The sequence below is a fragment of the Panonychus citri genome, unplaced genomic scaffold (genome assembly GCF_014898815.1).
Source record: "Panonychus citri isolate SS breed McGregor unplaced genomic scaffold, ASM1489881v1 Contig00138, whole genome shotgun sequence".
Taxonomy (NCBI): Eukaryota; Metazoa; Arthropoda; class Arachnida; order Trombidiformes; family Tetranychidae; genus Panonychus; species Panonychus citri.
This window is the reverse complement of record NW_026515543.1, coordinates 3,878,813-3,891,336: the sequence shown is the minus strand read 5'-3', so window position 1 is coordinate 3,891,336 and position 12,524 is coordinate 3,878,813. Positions and strand designations below refer to the sequence as shown.

Below are 12,524 nucleotides of genomic sequence, written 5' to 3'. Positions count from 1 at the left end.
GATGATGAAGATGAAGATGAAGATTGAAAGATGAGTGTAGATGGATTTTAAAAGAAAGAAAGAAAACAAAATAAAACAAGGATGATGATGAGAGAGAAAAGGTTGTTCATCTATGTTTCTTTCTCTTTTTTTTTCATCTTCACCTTCAATATCTCTTACTTTTTCCTGTAATGATAATAAAGATGATCCTCTTCATCTTTATCTTCATATTTCTTACTCTCCGTTGCTTAATCAACTGTAGAGCACTAATCGTTTTGGCTTCTTATTTCAGGCTCCATCGATCATGTCAGCATAAGGCAACTTCAATTGATGCTATTGAAAGTAGCTCTCATCATTGGATGTGAATTTATCGAGAATGTGACCTTTGAAGAGATTTGTCCTCACAATATCCGATTATCTCGAGAGTCAATTAAAGAAACCAGTCCAGAATCAGAGATCGATGGATCTTGTGCAAGTAAAGAAAACAAACAATCCCACCAATCACCAACCAAACGAAAGCTTTATTCAACAACAGAGGAAATTGAATGTAACAAAAAAGGGACAAATTGTGATCCTGATAAAAAACCACCACCACCGCTACCAACAACAACAATCAATTGTGACAATCAAGAGAATCAAGATATTTCTAATATTGTCAACAATGATAGTGATAATAAAGTTATTGATTGTTCATCATCAAATGATTACCATGGTATTGGAAAAACAGAATCCCGTCGGCTTTCAATTTGTTCCTGTTGTTGTCATCTTCACCGTTCATCTTCCTTCACAGATGAGAGTGGGCGTCCTTTTTGGTCTCATCTTCCTAAAAATTATATTGGTGCTTATGCCCACTTTAGTCTTACCTCATCAACACCCAGCACCGCAACAACCTTGGTTAATTATGATCTTTTATTAGAAAAATTACACACTTATCCATTTGATATTCTAATCGGTGGTGACGGAAGACGAAATACACTCAATGATAATTTCCCTCGTAAAGAGTTCAGAGGGAAATTAGCGATCGCCATAACAGCCAATTTTATCAACAATCACACCCTGGCAGAAGCTCAGGTACCTGAAATATCTGGAATCTCTTTCATATACCACCAGGAAATGTTCAAGTTAGTCACTCACTCTTATCATTTCATCACAATAATTCAATTTTACCCCAAGTTGAATTTGTCTCTAACTCACTCACACATTAAAAACAACAACAACAAAGCTTATGTCATCCTTATTCTCTCTCTCTCTCTCTCATCTCAAAACCCACCTCCGGTTAAATAATGATGTTTTATCCTCATTTTAGCCTTTACTTATACATTTACTTTTCTCTCTCATATTATTACCTTTATTCATCTAAAATCTTTAAGGTTATTTTCTTTCATTCAGAATATTTTTTGTTTTTTTCTCTTCTTGTTTCCTCTGTTTACTTTTCAGGCCACTTACTTTTCGTTAATTTACCAGATATAACCAAAAGAAGCGTAGCCAAACTACTCTAGTACAGAGAAGTCACTCATCTAGTTCATTCTTTTCTCTTCACTCATTTCTCTTTCTTTCTTCCAAAATCTTAATCCTTATCCTCTCTCATCATCATCTCATTCAACCAGAAAATAACAAAAAATTTCTGTGTGTTACTCTTTTGGGTTAAATAAATCAGAAAAAAGTGATATTTATGTTGGTGTTTGATGATAATCATGATGCTGGTTATCAGCAGAATCACAACCCATACGCAATTAGCTTAATTTTTTGCCCATGATTTAAAAAAATTGTTTCCTTTTCTCTGTTACTAGTTATCTATATGGTTTGATAAGTTTCAATTCAAAAAAAATTATCATTAATTTGTTACCATCATTATCATCAATCGCGTTTAAAATTGAAGCTCCCGTTTTTTACCCCTGATGATTAACTACACTCCCTTTCCTATCAGAATATATTAATTCAGAAAGTAACAGCAATCATACAACATAAAACTTAATATTGATTATCATTCAAGGTAAAAATCAACAAACATAATTACAAATCTCAAATCAAGTTATCATTTATTTATTATCAGTATGTCAAGTTTTCATTTAATTGTAATATGATTAACAGATGATGATTATAAGAGGCAACAACACTGACAAAACCAAACAATTTAAACGTTATCAGTTTGAATTACTATTAATTGTGATAAACAATCACTAATTATATTTATCCTTTTCAATACATACTTATTACTTCATCTTTTATAATGATTAGCAATTAACCAATTCAAATCCCACCTTAACCTAACCTTATCATTGACCAATGATTGGTTGTGTATGTATGTGTGTACATACACTGCGATGATTAACAATTTACTAATCATTTTGATTATGATTAAAAAAAGGCTTTGGTCGTGGTCTGTATCACCTAAATGACTTTTCTTGGTCTACCACACTTTTCCCGTTATCATTACTCACAATCGAAGGTCATTAGTAGTATTTATTTTCCTTTGCCGTCGAAAACCACTCAACCATTATCATCTTAATCATCTTAATCATCATAATAATCAACATGATCATTTTCACCATCATCAACATAATCATGATACAAATCACTCCCTAATCACAAACAATCTCAATCACACAATAATAATACAATATACTCAATATTCACAATACTATTTTGGACAATCTTATTTAAATTTCGTGACATGTTAGTTAAATTATTATTATTATATTATCATTATTGCTACTATTGAACAATGAATAGTGAAACCTTAACCAACTTTTTATTATTATCTATTTACTTACCTTGATTGTTGTATTATTTTCGGGAAAGTGACATAAATCAGTGGCAGGAGATCATATATCAAGTTAATTAATAATAATAATTTATATCAACCTTTTATTGCTTCATCATATTTATCTTCATTTACAGTTATCTTGATAATCTTCATCATTAACCCTTTGATCCATTTTTTTTTAAATACACAATTAGTGTTAATTTATTTCAGATTAACAATGATATATGTTTTTGTTTATTAATGAATATACTTTTAATCCGTAGTAGGAGTTAAGGTCATCCTACCACAATCTTAATTGTAATTACGGTTTAATTTAGAGACAATTAGAGTTGATTCATTATCTAAAAATGTGTAAATTATTTCATACGAAGTTATCATGATATAATCTTAATTAACTTTTGGTTAATTGTGTTGTTTGTTTGTTTCCATTTAATGTTGACACTATCACAATTATCGTGATACCAGCAAGACAAAAAGCTAAATTGTTGGTGTCATTTGTTTTCCAGTGGTTGGTGTTAACAAGGTAATCATTTTGTTATCATTTAACTAACTGATAATAGTAATAAAGATGAGAGAGTGACAATGACAATCTTAAAGTTAATTGTTGATTATGGAGAGTTGAGTCCAATCAAGTAATTAGTAAAATGATTGAACAGACTTATTCCATTAATTTGATTGACCTTTGTTTTTGTTTTCCAACAAATCAACAGATCAACTTGATTGTTGATAATCTTGATTTTATCTACACTTATATATAAATATTGTCAAGATAATCTGATCGGCCGTGTTTGAATATTGAATGTAAATTGTTGATTGACTTAACGTTGTTATTTATAACGTTGATTGTTAATCATGATTAAGTTCATTGACTAACTGGTTTCCAAAGTTCTGATCAACTGTATTGTTGTTACAACTTGTGACGATGGAGAGAGAAAGTTAGATGAACTTTCGGCGATCTCAGTAAAAAATGAAGTTTTTTTTAGAAGAAAAAAAAAATTATTTTGGCAAAAATGAAGATGAAAGGATGTGAAGTCAATGGATTGAGAGAAAACTTATCTTCCTCTGTCTTTCTCATCCTGATTTTCTTGATGACAATTTTCATTCATCTTCTTAACTTTACAACTTTGATTTTCTCTTCTTATCTTTTCCCCTTGCTTTCTAAATCATATTATCATGATGATCATCAAATCAATGTTGCTCTACATCTCGATCATTTTTTTTTTCATCTTCATCAATCCCTCATCTTCAATGAACAAAATCAGGCCAATTATTTACTTTTTCTTTTGTTTCTTTGACAATCTTCTTATTCCTCCCATGATCCATATCAATATAAATAATCATCATCATCTTGGTCAATCAATTTGTCCATTCTCCATGATAATGATCATCTTTCTCTCTCCCCTTTTCATTCATAATTACTATTACATTGATGATAATGATAATAAAAAAAGCATGATAATGATTATTATTATTAAGGCCTCAGTAAATTATCATGTTTGTCTGTTTCTTTGTTACTTTCACGACTTCTCATGATGTTGATGATCAGAAACAATTTAAATCACTAACATTGTATTAAATATGCAGTACAAAATGATACATGTATATAAATGATAATTACGCTGAGGGTTTGCAAGATGATGATGATGATAAATTGATGATAACCCTTGTTTCCTATGTTTAATGATGATTTTCACTTTCTCGAAATTGAAATAAGATTTTTCTGTAAAATCATATTATCATGATGATTATTGATGTAAACAAGTTGATATGGTGATTCAAACATTCAGATTTTGTTTATTATTATTATTATTATTATGAATAATTAGTGATTAATCAATGATCTGTATCTAATAGTTTTGATACTCACTATTGAGATTGATGATTAGTTATCATGATCATCGTCATGTCATCATCTGAATTAGGTTTTTCATCAGCAATCCTTTTAGCTGGATTATCATGAAAGGTTTGATTCAGTAAAATGATGATTATCATCAATTAAATTGATTCATTAAATGACATATTTAAATTGATATGGTTACTGTTTGTTTTATTAATCAAGGTTTTTATGTTTAATTTATTGAACAATTTGATTGTAATCATTGACTTTTATTTTCATCATTCTTGTTACTATGATATTTAATCATAATTATCCTTTTTTTATCATCTATTCATTTCTGCAAATCTAATTGCTCATATTCTTGACCATTAATTGAATTTGATTCGTTGTGTAAACCATACAATTAATTTGTATTACTTTTTAATCATTTTGCTGTTGTGAAAATTTGTGTCTCTCTATTACTTTTGATTGTAAGTAATTAGACTTACAATTAAGCCGAAAAGTTTAATCGCTTTCTAATGTACATTATTTATTGTCTAATTGATTAATTCAATTTTTTAATTCTATTTAAATTATTTAACCAGTTCAGTTACTCCTCCTTAAACTGTCTGGTTAATTAAACTTTAATTCAATTTAATTGTGAAATTTTGACTTGGAGCTTAATTTGGTTGGGCTAATTTTACTTAAATTGTCCTAATTTACTAATTATACATATCACTGAGCACTAATCAATTAGATAAACACAATTAGCTGATCAAAATTATACATATAGTTGATTAATACAATTAATCCGATTAAAATTGATTTTGTTAATCTGTTTTTCCTTCACCATCTAATTGCTAATCATTAACCTTAACTTCAATGATTACTTTAATTGTGTCCAATGTTAACCTGACAATTACCAACAAAGATCACTAATCATTTATTTGATTGTTTGTGATTATCATTTGCTATTATTTATGATTTAGTTGATTCCTTTTTGATTATAGTTTAACTAAATCATTTTCAATCTCATTAAATTGTTGTAAGTAAATAAAATGTTTACTTATAAAAACGTTAATTGTGATTAGTTTTAAATCGTTAGTCTGATCATGAAAATAAAGGTCAACTTTTTTTTTCGAAACTTTAATTTTGTTGACAATTTATTTTTAGATTTTCTGATTAAATAACTAATCAACTTAACCCAAAACTTATCACCTTAACTTTATCAGAGTTTCATATAATTATTATCAAGATAATTATATAATATGATTAACTGATTAAATACTCATCATCATTTCCATCAACATCAATCAATTAGTTAATCTGTTTTTCCAATCAATTGAAAGTAACCTGAATTTGAAGTGAATTAAATTGCAATTGATTAACTCTCATCTTTAACTGATCATCTTTTTAATCATAACTCTAATAGTTTAATTAATATTGTTCATGATAAATCAATCCTTGAAAAAAGCCCTGCGGCAGTTAAGTAATAGCAATTATCTTAATTACTGTGTTTTATTACAAAAAAAATAACAATTACCAGAATAGATGTTGATTAACTCACACTAATTGTGATCAACTGATGACATTATTATTTACAATCGATACTGAATTAAGAATCCACTGATTAAGGTGATAATTAATGAAATGATGATCTTATTAAGTATATAGTAATTATATCAACTAAATTGTTAATCATCACAAAGCTTCAGCCATTAAATCATTTGAAACCATTACAATTAAATTTCAATGTTAATCGTTACCTTAATCATGATTAAGGTTTTTCTTTCAATTGTTACAATAAATGTTATTTAATCATTTACAGTTAGTTTTTTTTTATAATTCAACTTCCGCAATTGTATTCTTGATAATTACCGTATTATTATATTTGACTACATAGACATTGAACAATTTAGCTTTTAATTGTTGTTAATTTACTTGTCAGCCTCGACAATCAAGTTAATCAACTTATATGCCAGTCATATGATCAAATTGTGATAATTAGTTTCTACCTGTTGAAACTAAGCTTGTTAAATTAATTATTAAATCAACATGACTTTCAAAAAAAAAACAACACAATTTAAATTGCTACAATTAATTAGCTCCAATAATCAAGTTGTTTGTTTGTCAGACTGTCAACTTGATGTAGGAGATAATTAATTGTAAGATAATTGTCACACATAATTTATTAATCAACTTTGATTAAAAATTTTGTTTATTTACTTTTCAATCAGTCAACTAGATTAACAGATTAACACTAATCTCACCTTAATCTTTGTATTGCTTCAAATGACAAAATCAAGATGAGACTGAACTTTTTTTTTAATCTAAACCTTTTAAAATAGTTTTAATATATTAAAGATAAGCAACAATTTCCTAATAAAATTAATTAATTTTCAAAACGATTAATTGAATTGATTAATTACAATTGAAAAACTAACTTAAAAACTATTCATCAACCTAATTTTGTATTGATCAGATTAATTATTAGTTAATCAGCAAAACTGTGTAAACCAAACATTTAATTAAATGTGATTTAAATCACAAGTTACCATCGATTAGCAATTATTAGGATGCTAATTGTTAACAATTTAACAAATTTCCAAACTGTATTCAATAACAATCGTAACGAAATGGAAGAAAAAAAATTAATTCCTTACATGTTGATGTTCACCAATTTAAAATTAACTTAAATTTGTTGAAAACTAATAGTTAATTGTTGGAGATTACTAACCTCACCCATATCAATTAAATACTATCATTTTGAATGATAATTAAGTGAACAATATGAGTGGGATTTAATTGAAAATGATTTAAATTTATGATAACAATCAAATCTCCTCTAGACATTATCAACAGGGACGTTTAACCCTTTCAAAGTTAATCTCTATCTTGATCCTCACCCATCCTCATCCCACCTCCTCCACCTCCTTCACATGGACCTTAAAATATCATCATTAAGAAGATGATGATGATGATGATGAGGATGAGATGATTAGTTATATTCAATTATCAACATGTACCTACTCCCAACCCTTTAAAAGGTATATTCATTTTTGATAATATTAACCATGGTTTCCAAAATTAAGATGATGATGATTATCATTTTAATCGTTGAATGATGATTATGATTAAAATTTACAACTCACCTCACGTTTTTGTCTTACCTTATCTAAAATCATTTAACTTGTTTACAGAATCTTAAATGATGATAAATGAATGTAAATATTAATACATGACGATAACAATTAGTTGTTATCAATTTTGTGTGATTGTTACTCTTAATTGTTGTTACCATTATGATATTTGTCACTTTTACCGTTAATTATGTAAAAGTTGCTGTTTAAATTTCTTGTTGGCGGTTACACTGATTGTTTTTATTAATACAATCAACTGTCAGTTGTAATTGTTTTTGTTATTATTTAATTGTTATTTGATAATAATAATGAGTAATCATGTAAATATAATAATAGAAAGAATAATAATCTTGATGGTAATTAACATTACATCATCATTTTAATTAACTGGAGTCAACATATTCCCTTATCATATGTTAATTGATTAAATTGAAATGATTATTATTAACATTAGTTGATTCTAATTACGAGAAATCATCTAATTGTAGTGATTGATTAATGTTTTCTTGTTAATTTTTGTCTGGTTACATTTACGGAAGTTACTCTATCATCAAGAATTGGAAATATAATAATAATTACATGAATTCTGAGTGAATATCCTATGATATCATGATGAGTATTCATCTTGTTGATCATTACCGATAAATCAAATTGTTTCCATGTGCAAAAAGTCAAATTTTAATACTAACTTAAAGTGATGAACTCATTTTGTGTTGATTGTTAGCCAAGAAAATTTGAGTTGCTATGACAATTTATAAATTGCAGCAATTAACTGTAAAATCTAGACTGATTACAATGATTATTATTGTGATTCACATTTTCTGGTATTCTCATAACTGAGATGCTGTTTTTTTCCTCATTCAATATGAACTTTTGTAACTATTCAAAGATAAATTATCAATTTAATGTTATTTTTTCAATTCCTCTTCCTGTTTCCTTCATCTTATCATTAATATTATCCTGATTGTTATTATTATTCAGTAGCTGATTATTGCAAGTGGTAGCTCAAAGGAAAACATGAAAATTGATTAGACAAAGTAATTTATCGTTAATCATGAAGAAAATGAAATAATGTATCATTAAAAAAAGGCGTCAAATTATAATTGTGGAGAGAGAGAGAGCAAAAAATTCCGTGGGATGTTGGTCAAGACTTCAGATTTTCGTCTGAATTTTAAGTTGATTCCTCTAATCACTAATCATCTTAATCTTCACCTTAATCTTTTATTAATATTACTTAAAGTATCTTGATCACCTTCCATGAAGATTTTAAATAACCATTGCTCTTTCATTTGAATGATCATCATGATTTGTTGATCAATGTCATTGATTTTGTTTCTCATTTGATATTTTTCGTTATTTGTTTCACTTTATCCTGATTTTGTTGTTGTTGGCTGAGTTTGTTAAATTGTTAAGGTTTCTGATGAAGATGATTCTGCTGATGTGACTGTTAATTGTTGCCAACCTGCCAAAGGTTTGATCATCACAATTAAAGAGAGACTATGTTTTGTTTTGTTTCATATTTGCACTTGAGTTTGGTTGATTTTAAGATGAAGATGAAGATGAGGAAGACAGAAGAGATAATTGTTTAGCGTAGGCTAACATTTATTGAAGATGAAGAGATGAGAAGATGAGAAGATGAAGGGCAAGCCCATAAGCATTAATTCATTAAAGTAACATTAATGAAAAGGGAGATAATGATGACCGAATCGAAATAATCTTCATCTTCTCTGTCACGGTTAAGGTCATATTTTGGTTATAAATGATACTAAACTTATCATCATCATCATCTTATCATTATTACTTTTGTTTTGTTTTTCTTTTGCTCGATTTAATCAAATTAACGGTCCCACGAATGTGATGTTCTTATGGAGAGATTATGATGATGAAGATAAAGGTGATTAAAAGGGATAAAGATTTGTGATTAAGAAGAAAAAAGAAAAGTACAATTAAATTATTATTCTTAACATAATTGTCTCTCCCTCTCAACCCAATCAGTTAATTTGCTTCTCGAAACATTAACCCAATTGACCGTGAGATGAATTCTCATGTATTATTGTTTCGTTGTTGTTGTTTACACTTTTGTAAACCGTTACACTAATTGTTGCTTGTAACTTGTGTCATTTCAATTGTACCATTAATTAGACTAATTTCTGATTGTATTGTTGTTTCATTGACCATAAAAACACACAGATCTTTATACGATGAGACTGGAATCGATTTGGAAAATATCTGTTATTATAAAGACGATACCCATTATTTTGTGATGACCGCCAAGAAAAGTTCACTACTTCAACGAGGTGTATTGATTAACGATTATTCAGATACTCGAGCTCTTTTGGCCTCAACCAATATTGATCGAAGTCAGTTACTGGCCTACGCCCGAGATGCTGCCAAATGGACTACCGGTAATGGTTGATTACAATTAGAGATAACAAATGATTAGCACAACAACTAATCCATGAAATTTAATTGATCACAACAACAAAGAGAAAAAGCAATCAATCAGTTTTGTAAGATTTCATTTAAAAACAGAACAAAACTTAAAATGAATCAGGTCATTGTTTTAGTGTTGATTAGATGAATTGATCTGTTGATTGGTTTATTATTACAATTTGAGAGTAAATTAAGCAATTTATTTATCCATCAAGTGTTTGTGCAATGATTTGGACAATCTTTTTTTTCCTGGTCAATTCTCAATGTTATTGGTAACAATCAATTCTGATGAAAATGTTAATTTGTCTCTTTTCAGGCTTGGATACTCCTAATTTTGCTCTTAATCATTATGGAGAAGCTGATGTAGCCATGTTTGATTTCACCTCAATGTACGCTGCCGATAATGCTTGTCGAGCTATGAGAATAGTTCGTAGCGGGTACGCTAATCATCAACATAATTGTTCACGATGTAACTGTGATAATGAACCTTGTAAAAAGTCAAAAAGTGATACAATTAACGATGGCAATGATTTTGCTCCCTTTAACAAATCGTCAAATGTTGACAATGTATCTGATTATATGGACATGGAAGGAGTTGAAGGAGACATGGCAGATTTTGGTCACAATGAAGGATTATTATTAATTAGTCTTGTCGGTGATTCGCTTTTGGAACCTTTTTGGCCCACTGGGTCGGGTTGTGGCCGTGGATTCCTTTCAGCTATGGACTCTGCTTGGTTAGCGCGTCAATGGGCTGTTAAACGATGTAAATCTATTCGAGATGAAGAGAGAATACTTGAAGTTCTCTCTGAACGGGAATCAATTTATCGACTTTTGGCTCAAACAAAATCAGAAAATTTAAGTCAAAACTGTGCCTCTTACACAATCAACCCTGTCACTCGTTATCCTAATCTCAACTCATCGACTCTCTTGCCCCACCAGTGTCAACATCTTCTTTATGATCATTTACCTTTACCATTAATTGAACCTCGGTCTAAATTGACTATGGCTGAGAAACGAGCTCGTCGAGCAACTATTGCGACAACTGTACCATTTTCTGGTGGAAATGGTGCTACAGGTGCATGTGGAGAAGGTGAAATAATCATGGAATCACGAGCTCGAGTTGAAAGGGAATTCATGGCAATTTCACGTGAACGTGAACGAAATCAACGTAACAATGAATCAAACACTAACAATGGTGAGAGATTTGTCGGCTTTAGTGGTCGCTCTTATGGTACAGCATCGACGGCAGTTACTATGGAAGACGATGAAAATAATCTTGCAACTCATCGAGAATTTGAAGATTCTCTTGCAGCTTTCGAGGAAAATTATCGTGGACTAATGACCGCTGAAAATGATTTATCGGGTTTAGGATTAGTTGAAGGGAATGGAAGCCAATTATCAACCTCAGTTCCTAATCGATCCCACGTTCACAATGCAACCAATTTCGCTCTTGATTTGTCACCTTCAGCATCCAATTTAATCACAATGGCCAAATCAAGAGCTCGGGACATTGAAAGTGCTTTTCGTCATCGTCGACAACGTCAATCTCAATTTAAACGATCTGAAACCAATTCGGATGATTTACCACCTGTTGAAGGCGGAGGTAAAGTCCACCAAAAAGCTCAACAACAATGTATTAATCACCTTAGATCGCAGCTTCGGTCCAAAGCGGCCTGGTTTTTAGACCAAAAAGCATCAGAGGCCGCCAGCAATAACGATAAAGAGTCAACATCATCACTAATCAAACGAGGATCATTCAATGAACGAATCAAAGATTTAGAAGCTAAATTGTATGCAGCATCAGGCCTTTCCTACCTTTCCGACGATTCTGATAAAGATGACCCTAGTCCACCGGTCAGACTTCCGTCTACCAAAACTGGAATTAATGTAATGATGACCGCGAGCCAATTGCAACAATTATTCAATCCTAAATTTCAGGAGGAAAAGTTAAAGCAAGAAGCCAAATTAAAATCCACTAAAGACATTAAATATGTTGGTAAAATAACTAAATCAGATTGGAATGTGAAACCATTTGAAGAAGGAACAATTAACAATGAATCAAGTAAAGGTAAATTTAATTGTCCTGTTGTTAATAATAATATAAAATCATCAAGAAAATTTAATAATCATTTTAGTCAAGACAATAATGGTAATCATATAAATGAACCAATTGTTAATAAGTCAAACTCATTTAAGCTCAATAATAATTGTGATAAATTTACATACAATTGGTTTGATTGTGATAATCAAAATTCACAATCTAAATCAATAATGACAAAGATAATTGATTATTTCAATTACATTATCCAATTGATTATCTTACCAATTGCATTTCTAATCACCTTCTTATACTATTCATATCAATTCTGTGATATAATTAATGAATAAT

General features: G+C 29.6%; 1 protein-coding gene across 2 annotated transcripts in view; it reads left to right on the top strand.

Annotated features, from left to right (window-relative positions):
- Window positions 1-12,524, top strand: part of LOC128393079 (uncharacterized) — a 28,440-nt gene that overhangs the window by 10,371 nt on the left and 5,545 nt on the right. For both annotated transcript variants that reach the window (XM_053353204.1, XM_053353203.1), the window contains exons 3-5: window positions 272-1,100; window positions 9,893-10,107; window positions 10,452-12,203. In XM_053353204.1, the coding sequence (XP_053209179.1) occupies window positions 272-1,100; window positions 9,893-10,107; window positions 10,452-12,203 (2,796 nt within the window). The remainder of the gene's footprint in view (window positions 1-271; window positions 1,101-9,892; window positions 10,108-10,451; window positions 12,204-12,524) is intronic.